We start from the raw sequence: 11,488 nt of genomic DNA on the forward strand, positions 1-11,488 counted from the left end.
AATCTTTTACGAATAAGTCAAAAGAAGCAGTGTGACTAAAAGCTCTCTTTTTATTGACAGAAGGTCATGACAGTGTTCTACCGTTTTGTTCATAGATAAATAAAAAACAACAACAACAACAACAAAAAACACCCCACTTTGTCCAACAGTTTACAATTTCAGCTTTCTTTCAATGTTTGCTGTGGACGCCGCATCCTTTCCTTTACAACTACTCTACACAACAGAGGCCCTGGATTTACATTGTTATACAAGACATGGACAAAACATGTTAAATATCTATAAATAGAATACATTTTCTGTATGTTGGCATGGAGAACAGCTGCACCTCACAAAGTTGCTCCTCCAAAATAAACGTGACCACTTCATGACAGAGAGATTGCACTAGGAAAAGATGAGCGTGCATATGACAGGTGAGGGAGGCCAATGATAAAAGAGATGATGGTAAACTCTGATGAATTCAATCTCTCTTAATGACCAGGCTCACATTATGTGTGGCCTAAACACATCGACTTAGTTTCATCAGTTCGACCTATGAACTAGCCTGTTTAGCGCAATGATGCTCATAAGACATAAGGGTACCTATTTCTTGATGTTATTTTACTTGACTCTTACTCTAACTGAAAACCAACGTCTTACTTGTTTGTTCCTGAAAGAATGCTTCAACCCTCCTGCTTTGTCTCCATTGACTCAGCAAGAACCTTGCTCCTCTTGATTAAATGAGAAGATTGAGCGCAACAATAATTGATGAACCATGTGTATTTCAGATGTGCTATTTTATCAAATACAGACTGCTGAAAGCGCGACAAGAAACGCAATTTTGTCGTCCACTCCACCTCTCAACAAGTTACAAAACAGCTGCAACACTGTAGGTTGGCATGGAGACGAAAGATGTAAACACTTGATGATTACGGTGCCAGTGTCTCGCATTAACTCTTGAACATTTGGCCTTGAGTTAAAGGGCTTTCACAGAGCAGGCCATATTATTTCCATCGGTGAGTTCAGTTCAGTGAATTCGAGAAATGTCATGCAGAGGTGGGTGAACTACAGCGCTTCTTGGAAATCAAGTAAAGTCCATCAATGTGCTCTTTGAAAATGCGGTTCAAGCAGTAAAAACAGCAAACAGGTCTGCTCTTCTAGAGAAAAGTTGAAGCCTATAAGATAGGTAGAACTTCATTTATTGAAAACGTTAAAGTTAAGTCAACTGTAAGCATTTGTTCACTAGAAAACACAGACGAACACCCGGTGACGAGTGGGGATCAGGTCGAGTGATGTGATGTGCTGCAAGTGTGTGAACGTGGAGTGAACAAGCCGGGCATGCTAACGTTAGCTGAAATTACACAGGATAATTTCATTAGGTTGCTGTGCAGTTCCCACAATTTACTGTGATGGCACCACCCGGGCTGCACAAACTAATTTTATACATCCTCATAACAGGCAATGATGAAAAAAATGAAAATGATGATTGCATCTTTGAAAAACATTCTGCAGTTGTGCATCATCACAGTGCACAGCGAGGACATTGCAAGACCGTGCAATGACAATGACTTGCTCTGGCAGACAGTCCCTCAGTCTCCACTTACTCTCGCATCAAAACAAGTACCAAGCCTCACAGTCTGCACTATGGTGTGTAATAGCCAGCCTGCTTAACAAATGCTGACCTGGCTTCAGGAAAAAGTCACGGGAACTGTAATGTCTCCAACACTTTGCATGAAGAGCTTTTAACTGACAGTTAAAACTTTGATTCTGAAACAACAACAGTGTGAGTTTCACCTTGGCCATGGACTTGTTTGCCAGCCTACTTTGTGGATTTGGACAAAGGCTTAAGACCAGTTCTCCCAGGAGGTTCTGTGGTGCACGCTGTCGGAAAATGAATTTATATCCTCTCCTGCTGTTACAGCTCTGTCAGTCCTCGTATGATCGCAGTCAGAGGTGTGTGTGTTCGCATTACCGGTGCGAAGTCAAGTGTTTACTGGTCGTGTTGTATGTACTCCACCAAGGCTTGCTTTTGTCTCCTATCATGCTCTTGGTCTTCACAGAGGCTTAGCCAAGGCAAAGATGTTTTTCAGTTTTTCACTCATGGTGTGTGTGTGTGTGTGTGTGTGCATTGTTGTATCACTGTATATTGGGATTGGTGTAAAATTCCTTTTTGGATTCATCGCACAATCCTGTACCGCAATTAATGATGTCACTTCCTGTTTATCACCCTTATACAGCATGCACTGTCTGTGTCTTTGTTCTGTTTGCCGTCATGACAAAGGCATGTCTTGGTTATTACGCCATACATCTTTTTTTCCACAAGGGTTGTGCTGATCTGCCGTTTTTGCAACCAGAGAAACATTATCCCAGATGGAGCAAAAGAAGAAAAGCCAGCTAATCTGCTAATTTCATCAACCTAGTCAACACAGTGAAGACCTGAACGGTCAGCCTACAGTTTTCGCTAGAAAAAAGAGATGATGCTGATAAGCTCTTTGGAAACTATAACTAACAAATTCCCACTAGCTAATGTTTTACTTGGCGCAACAGCAATAGCACAATGAAGACAGCCAGCAGATAATAGATTTGACTATTACAGATTATTCCTCATGTGTGTCACACGTCCACCAGCCCTCCTCCCTCCCCAGATGACCATTTCTCATGACAACCGTTTCCACCCAGGTTTCTGTCTCTGTGCTATATTAAGCTCACAAGAACCACCTCTCCACTTACTTGTGATTGGCCCCTCCCCCTAAACTTAACCTTGGACTTAATCCTCACCCCCACCCCATTCAGCAGCAGAAGTAGGCTAGTCTTTGGCCACAAGGCGAAAGTAATGCCTTCGGTGACAGCGATGAAAATCTTCCCAAAAACAGTTTCATATTGACATGAGTTTAGTCAGCGTCTCACAGACATTTTTGTAACGGAGCCAATCTCAGGAGGAGTAAGAGGGCTTGTGGAGGCGTCGCTGTCTTGATGACTATAAACACACCTTTGCCATCGCCGCTCTGGTTTTTCTGTTAGCGCATTGGGACTCTTGGCGGCTTGTGAGCCGTCGCGATCAGACCCAGGAATGGAAGCCGCCTGTGCAGTCCAGCAGACTCCCTCTGTACCAGGCGCGCGTGATTGGCTGGACGAGGAGAAGCAGTCGAAAGCGCCGCAGGAGGCCGCAGAAGATGGCGGCGGCCACCACCACGAGTGGCGACATCATGACAAAACCGAGGATAATTAAGGCGGAGCAGCTGTTGTCGTCAAGGTAACGGCAGATGGATGAGCGAGCATCGAGGACCTGCAAGGACCAAACACAGGGGTGATAATCGGACAGACAGCAGAGTCAATAAGCAGCTTCTTTTGTTGTCAAAAGGGCAAAAACTGTCTGTTTCTATGTTATTTTGTAATTGGCCAGAATTGGAACCAACTGGGCTGTGACAGACTTGCTGCCACCCTTCAGATAAGAGGAAGCTATGCAGCCTTTCAGCAGCTGTCAATCTCCTATGAAAGAAGGCAGCGAGAGGAGAGGGCGTGAACAAAAAAAGGGGAGGTTAGAAGCATGGGAAAAGAGCCGACCGTGAGTCACCAGCGTTACCAAAGGGCTAAACAACTGCATTGGCACAAAGCACACGAACAATCGTGGTTGCATTTCCTCGTCAAGGTCGGACAGTTAAACATTTTTTTATTTTTATTTGCACGACTCTCGATTTGCCCGTTTCTCACGAGAAACTTTGCCTCGGAGAAACCTGCTCACAAAGCCGCGATAAGCGCACACGCTACGCTTCCATCGAGCCCTGCTCATCACCCCGTTAGCGCTGCTCCGCACAGCTGGAGTCGGTGACAAATCAGACAGCGAATCACCCTCACGTTCACTCTGCTCTCTCAGCACCTCTTGTCACTGTTTACTCCGACCTGACGTGGCTTAATAGGCATTCGTGGTTGTGATGTTTTTTTGCAGTTGCATTAATTGCGTCCAGGACTCAGGGCAGTGTATGGCTCTATCTACCAAATTACACAAGGACAGGGACGCTGTAATACACCGTGAGAGAGTCAGTGCACCCATTTAGTCAAGACAAAAGCAGGAAACGATGATGTGAGTGCAACAACATGGTAAAAAGCCCTGGAAACCTTCCTCATAAAGCCTAAAACTCGGCTTTGACTCATTAAACCCCCAAAGAAACAATACTTAACATCCTGGTGTGGTTGTGATTAGTGCCCCAAAACAACTGTGTGCCCTGTACACAAAAGGAATTTAGAAACAGCGTGCAGTATACTAAGACTTCAATTTTTTTTTATTTTAAATATATGTAAAGGCTTTCAATTCAATTTAATTGTTTTCTACTGTTACATCAGCTTCTTAAGAATCCCTCAAATGAGAAAATGTTATTTTCTTATTTAGTTTCTACAATAACATTGAAGAGAAAAATACATTGTTTTTTAAGCTACACAAAGTGAAGAGTTTGATATATGCATTTAAAAAAAATGCAAACCATGAAGACAAGTTGTGTTAGACGGAAAAAAAAAATCCAAACTCAATTTAGTTTTTTTTTTTTCAAATAAGTCATTTGTTTATGTCAACGTCCCAACTCACATATGGCATTAAATAAAATTGCAATTCAAAAATATGTGCTCCTCGGAAGCCTGCTGGAGAGCCTCTTTATTTCTTTTTTAATGATGCCACATTTGTGAGGAACATGCTTTTGTGAGGTTAGCAAAAAAGCTGAGGATGTGGGTGGCACGCACTTTAAAAACCGACCGAATCTTCTCTGTCGATGTCAAACAGCTCGTTCTCTGCTTTTGCAATTGATTCTCGTCCTGAGTCTCCGTTGCCTCCTTTGGCTGCCAATCATGCGCATGATTGGCAGCCAATGCAGCAGCAGCATGATGTCTGCTACGGTGCTCAGTAGGTATCTGCGCCAAGAATCGGCGAGCCTTACTGATTAGCGCGATAGTGGGGTTTTTTTCCTCGCAGGGAAAAAAAAACAATGGCTGTCGTCACCGGAGGCAATCTCAGCGCAGAGAGACATGGAAATGAGATTCTGCAACCGGTGGCCGTCTTATCTCTTGTCTGGGACCAAACTCTCCAAGATGACAATGCTCGCCTTCACAGAACTTGTGTGCATACCGGGGACGACCTCCAGAATGGAATGGCCTTAAACCAGTCCTCACCTCAACCAGGTTCACAATTGAAAATTTGTGGGATTAGCCTCGGAGCGCTGTTAATGCCCGAATGACCGACACAACAACGGTCGCTGACATGAGACACATGCTGATTGAAGACTTGTGATGCCATCCCGCAGCAGCGTGTGTCACGTTCTCTTTGATTTTTTTTTGTTGGTCTGCGTCTGTGAAGAACAGGAGCAGTCTGAGTCAGACAGTCCTGGTCTGCTCTGAAATCTTTTTATTCCAGCTAACAGATGTGAGTGTGCCCTTTGGTCTAGAGAGCAAAATGCATCAATCATGCCCCAGTGGATTTATTTTAAGGCCTTGCTGAGGAAGACAAATCGCAACTCAAACTCTTTTATCCCTTCAGTTAACTGATTTTAATGAGCAGGTTGGGGTTTTGGCACTTTCTTTATTCATTCTCTATCCTTCTTATTTATTATTTTTCCTTTCGTTTAAATACTTATTTTAGCATGTTTGCACATGTACACCTGAGTTCACCTGAGTCACTGACAACCGAGATTTGAGTTGCGTGTGAAGTATTGTATGTATTTTTAAGTGATTCTTTTTTAGCTTTTATTATCAAGTGAATTGCCCTCTTGAGATAAATGAAGTTTTCTGTCTTGCTTGGTGACCAACAATGAGGAAGAGGAGGTGCCAGGCTGCTGCGACTGCGTACGATTCTTCTATTCCTGTTTAATTGAAGAGATGGTTCAACTGCCAGTATGCCTGGTCTTTTATGGCATTCAGTTATCAATTCCAGCAAGCACTGCCAAACAAGAGTCAATGGCAATAAAGGCTTTTTGGCATTGCCAGAGAAGACATTACAACATTTTCATGGGAATATGTCAAAAACAGGCTTTTCTGGCAGGCAGTAAAGAGACGTTCCATATTTTTCTGGGCTTATTATGAGAGTCAACCTTTTGTTCCAACAAAGAGACAAAGACCTACCAAACCTTCTTTCAAATCAAACAAATCTTCTTCCTTTCTGTGAGATGCTTATGTTTAGGAAATGTGTTTAACATGATTGCTCTGTTGTTTATCCCGCACAGAGTTTTGTGTAGGATATACATATACACATATATTTCCTTGGATGAAAAATTGCTATGTTCTTGATTCAACAAAGAGGGCCACAGCTGCTAGCCAGAAAGCAGCGACAATGCTACTCCCAGTTGCACCGATGAAAAGCTTTGAGCTGTTGATACCTGGCCGCAGGCTTTTTGGCCAGTCCCTTCAAATCATTTACTCTGAGTAGTTTATCCATTGGACATGTGCGATAAGCACTTCAACTGGTGTGCCAGGCTAATTGCCCTCCAGGTGGTTAGCAAAAATCCAACGCTTCTTCGGCTCTCCTACCCCAAGAACGCCGTACGGAGTCGAACGCGGCCTTTAGGTCGTCTGCTCTTTCAGAGACATCATCGTGTTTTTGCTGTCATGTTTTTTTGCACACATGGCGCAGGCGAGCGCTTGTGAGATGAAAGCCGCTTGATGCGCTACGATGGAAGCTGCGGACGGCAGTAGCGGCGGTGAAGGCGCGAGACGACCAAAGTCATCTTCTTATTAAGGCTGTACGCAGTGTCTTTCGCATGGATTTGTTTCCCTGTAAATTACTGTCAAGGCTACATTTGAGCAGGTCGCGCTATCGTTGGTATCAAGTCCATTCACTGCCTACTAATTACTCCCTTCACCCCTATCGGGTGTTTACTGGCAAAAAAAAAAAAGGGAGCGGGCGGGGGGGGTGGGGGGGGGAGAAGCGGATTAGAGTTGTGAAGGCAGAGAGGAAGAGGAGCTTCACATGTGTTAGCGTGAACACGGCCAGTAAACAGGGCGCTTGAGAACAAAAGCGCAGAGATCGTGTGATCTCACTTTCTACAGCAGATGTCGTGGCGCCACGAGTTCTGCGCACAGGCAAAGTGAGTTTGTCCTTGAGCCGGCCGAGCAGAATGTCCCATGAAGCTCAAAATTCTATTTTTATTATTTTTTTTTTTTTTTGATGTTGTTCTCACAAAATCTGACCTAGGTTTCACCGGATCGTGAAAGAGATGAAAAGTTTGGTAAGATGTAAAAACACACACTATAGAAAGTATACTGCTCTGCCAAGACCTTGAGGAGGATTTGCACGGCGATTGGTGCAGGGACAGCTTTTATAAGGTTAAACCACTTGGTGATGTCTTAAGGGTGCCAAACCATTTTTATGCAGTGTGTTTGCTTGCATAAAATCAGGGCGTTAAAGAGGAGCCTCACAGGAACTGCTGTTCAGGCCCTGTCATTTTGGAAAAGAAAAACCCCAAACAAGAAAATAGAAATATGATTATATCATTCACAGGTTGTTCTGCTTGACTTCACATTTCCTGCACAATGCTGGTTGATTAGACCCAAACAGACTATATGATTTTTGGAGCGTAAATAAGAAATGAAGTTATTGTTCAATATCACAGATCCTATGATGAATTTAATGAATTACAAATCCATTCCCTAACCTTAGAATTGTCCTAACACAGTCTTGCTGTGAAGCCCTTTATTCAGCGTTGTATTACATTTCTCTTCTCAAGCCTCAAAGAGTGTTCATTAAAGGGCAGAATTTGCCCCACTGCAATGGACCAACCACCTGAAGGACATGTGGCTTTATGAGTGAGTGAGTGTCAGAGTGAGTTAGCGCCTGACGAATATCGCTAAACCATCGAGCCGAGAGCTCTGGACACGACTCACCCTGGAGTGGCAGAGGAAGCCGACGTACAGCAGCAACAGAGCAGGCGAGAGCACGGCGGCGAACACCAGGGCGAGCAGCGCCGCGCTGGCGCAGATCACACACAGGTTCCACAGGAGGAGCAGGGCGCCGTGCGCCAGGCAACCGCACCTGCCCCTGCGGCTGCCCCACGCGCTGCCGCCACTGTGGGCCATGGGAGGGGGCAGCATCTTCACGCCGTCCCCGATCCACACGTCCTCGTCCTTGTCCTCCTCGCCCGAGCCGCCGTCATCCGGCTCCACGTCCAGGCCACACATCCTGCAGAGGTGCACGCACAGACGCACGCACGCACGCACGCACGCACGCACGCACGCACGCACGCACGCACGCACGCACGCACGCACGCACAGATTGTTTCAGATGTTCTCAATTGATTGAATGCAAGCAAGAAGCTTGATTGGGATTCACTATATAAATCTTGTGCCACCTATGCCCTGTGCTTGTAATAAATTGAAAAAAAAAAAAAAAGCAGAAGTAGTGGAATGTTCCAAACATATAAAATAAAATGAAAATCAGAGGTACTGTTTGGCTGCTCGGTAGACAGATGAACTACAGACTAGAAATCTGTACCAGTATTATTAATTTATTATTTATTGTATGTATGGAGGCACACAAGCATATGTGGATTTCACAAAAAGTTCTAAAATTCTCTTATATGATTTATTAACCCAAAAAGTAAGGACATTTGTGTTTGGTAGAGTATTTCTTTGTTCTAACAATGCTTTTTGGAAATAAATCTTATATTGTTGGAAAGCCTATTTATTCCCCTTTTAAACGGTGCCACACTTGCACCCCTGAAAAATGTGACAAATCTTTTCTGCCGAGTCAAACAGCTTCTTCTGCTGTCGCTATTGACTTTTTTTTTTTTTTTTTTTGGAGCTTCTGGTAGCCTCAGGTGCTGCCAATCAGGTGCCTGATTGGCAGCACCTATGAAAATGGGTTGTGCTACAGTGGTCAGTAGCTAGGACTGCCTGACCTCAACCCCATTGAACACTTGTGGGATCAGCTTGGGCGGGCTGCCAGAGTGACCAACACAACCATGTTGGCTGACTGGCGACAAATGCTGGTTGAAGAATGGGATGCCATCCCACAGCAGTGTGAGACCAGGCTGGTGACCAGCATGAGGAGGAGATGCCAGGCTGTTGTGGCTGTGGATGGTTCTTCCACTAGCTACTGAGGCTTTCTTCAAATTTCAATCATCCAATCCACCAAACAAGAGCCAATGGCAGAATAAGTTGTTTGACTGGGGAGAGATGATTTGTCACATTTTTCATGGGCGCAACCCGGATACTGCATCTGCATGTTCCTTACAAGTGTGGCACCATTTAAAAGGGGAATAAACAGGCTTTCCAATGATGTAAGATTTATATATGTATATATGTATGTATATGTATATGTATATGTATATGCATATATATATATATGTGTATATATATATATATATATATATATATATATATATATATATATATATATATATATATATATATATATATATATATATATATACACTTCCAATTGCTCCATGCACACAATCAAAAACGAATAACATATGCAGATGAATAACAGCAAATTCCCGGTCTGCACTCCATCCATCCACCCAGCAGCCAAACATCGACTCTAGTTTCTGTAAATTGGCCACTTCGAGCGAGGGTTGCGCACTTTGCATACATGCACGCGCACCTTTGCTCCTGGGTCGATGTCATTGATCTGGGCTGAGCGCCACGACGATCCATGTTAAACGGATGAAGGCGACATCTATTAACCTTAAGAATATTCTCCCGGGACTCGCGGTGAGCGCTGCTCAGCATTCAGGCTGGGGAACTGGAAGGTCCTTGCCGCTGTGCTCGAACGCAGCCTCATCCTTGAACACTTTGGCCCAATTAAGGTCTTTTCTACTAACGCTGCGGTGTAAATGCGCATGGCTCGCTGTACTCTTTGCAGACCACAGTGCCACAAAAAGAAAATGTGTTTCACAAAGTCACGTGCAATAAACAAGCGTTTTCAATTTAAAAAAAAAAAAAAAAGAAAAAGAAGAAGAAAAAAATAATTTTTCTTTGCTCACCTCCAAGAACAAATGTCGCTTTTGGTGGGAATGGTGAATTCTTCTTGTGGCCAAACCCAGAGCTCTGGATGTCACAGCAAAGCAACAGCGACTGTTGTCGTCTGTGCCTGGAGTAGCGGGGAAAGACACCTGTGAGTTGGAGCTGCTGTTGCTGCTGATGCTGCTGCTGCTGCTGCGTGGACGAACCGGGTCGCTCCGGGGCGCGCGTACGATCGCTGAATGCGCGCTCACACAGTGGTACGTCCAGTGTATTCAGGAGGCGGGAGTGGAAGTAAAAAAAAAAAAAACACAAACCTGTTCACTCCCGTCTCAACACGATGCAAAGAATTGGAATTTAAAGACACTTTTTTTTCATTCTTCAATGAAAGAAAAATGCTTGACAGGTTGTTGGAATAGGGAATAAAAAGAATTGTATGTCAAATGTAAAGGAAAATAATAAAGAAGTCTAATGCCTTTTTTTTGTTGTACAATATTGCATTTAAATTAGCTACAAAACAAGAAAAGTGTGATAATTTAATTAAATAGATGAAACGAAGCACATTTTAGGTGTTTTTTTTTGTGTGTGTGTGTGTTTTTCAAGTATATAAATACATTAGTTAGGACAGCAGCGTTGTGCAGTGCTTCACACTTTTGCTTCACACCCAGAAAGTTGCGGGTTCGATTCTGACTGGAGGATTTTCCTTGTCAGTTTGCAACTTCTCCCGCAGTCCACAGACTTTTTCCGTAGCCGTGGACGCTGCCCACAGCTTTATGTGTTTGCCTGTTTGCTTGTCTCTCTTCTTTTTTTTCAAGCAACCTTTCACGGATGTAACCCTGCCCTGAGTGAGCTGTGCATAGACTCCAACACAGGCAGTGACAGAAAATACATGGAAGCTAACTTCATCCTACACCCTTTCGAACACGGAGTGCTTACTCATGTTGTAATAGAGTTGTTTGTTGATGTTTTTTTTAATGTGTTAGAATAAGTTAAATAAATGAAAATGAATGGATGGATATGTGGATGGATGGATGGATGGATACACTTAATGAACATCATTCAATCAGCAGACTCACAAGAATGCCAGAGGATCTGATTGCTTCTTTTTTTTTTTATGTAAATCATTTTTTGATGGAATATGTCTTTTGAAAATTTAAAACAAAATATGGAATATAAAACCGGATCTGAAACAAAATGTATGAATGTGGCCACTTAATTTGTGGGTGGCACACCGTGGCATCATTTATGTGTGCACGTTGTCAGACTTTCAGTTGAGTACAAAATAGCTTTTCAGTGACTGCAGCTCATAACGCACAACCAGTTTGGGAGTGTTAGATGTTTAAACAGCTTAATGTTCAAAGCAGGGCCTATGCTAAGTCACATTTATCTCCATCTTCTTATTTGTGTATCCAGGTGACCTTTGCAGAGACTCAGGGCACTGAACGCATTCTAGTCAGATAATGGGATAACCTCTCAGGAAATGGAACTAGGCTGCTGAAAGGTGACGCGCATAATGTAAAGATTTTTGAGTAGCAAGTGCGATAAAAGAGCAACCCTGTGTTATGATGAATCA

General features: G+C 43.5%; 1 protein-coding gene across 1 annotated transcript; it reads right to left on the reverse strand.

Moving 5' to 3' along the window:
* Window positions 1-2,113: 2,113 nt before the first annotated feature.
* On the reverse strand, window positions 2,114-10,119 carry tmem88bl (transmembrane protein 88b-like). The gene is made up of 3 exons (XM_076037201.1): window positions 9,939-10,119; window positions 7,837-8,131; window positions 2,114-3,262 (listed from the first exon to the last, which is right to left on the reverse strand). Exons 2-3 carry the CDS (start codon window positions 8,128-8,130, stop codon window positions 3,035-3,037), a joined length of 522 nt encoding a protein of 173 aa, XP_075893316.1. The 5' UTR covers window position 8,131; window positions 9,939-10,119; the 3' UTR covers window positions 2,114-3,034.
* Window positions 10,120-11,488: the final 1,369 nt, after the last annotated feature.

The sequence above is a fragment of the Nelusetta ayraudi genome, unplaced genomic scaffold (assembly GCF_046127955.1).
Source record: "Nelusetta ayraudi isolate G7.1 ecotype Tasmania unplaced genomic scaffold, CSIRO-AGI_Nayr_v1 ptg000050l, whole genome shotgun sequence".
NCBI lineage: Eukaryota > Metazoa > Chordata > Actinopteri > Tetraodontiformes > Monacanthidae > Nelusetta > Nelusetta ayraudi.

What these genes read in the sequence shown, in the direction of transcription:
- tmem88bl (XM_076037201.1), bottom strand. Translation starts at nt 8,130, where the DNA reads ATGTGTGGCCTGGACGTGGAGCCGGATGACGGCGGCTCGGGCGAGGAG. An exon ending in GCTTCCTCTGCCACTCCAGG is followed by an intron (nt 3,263 to 7,836) that starts GTGAGTCGTGTC and finishes TGGTCCTTGCAG; the next exon opens with GTCCTCGATGCTCGCTCATC.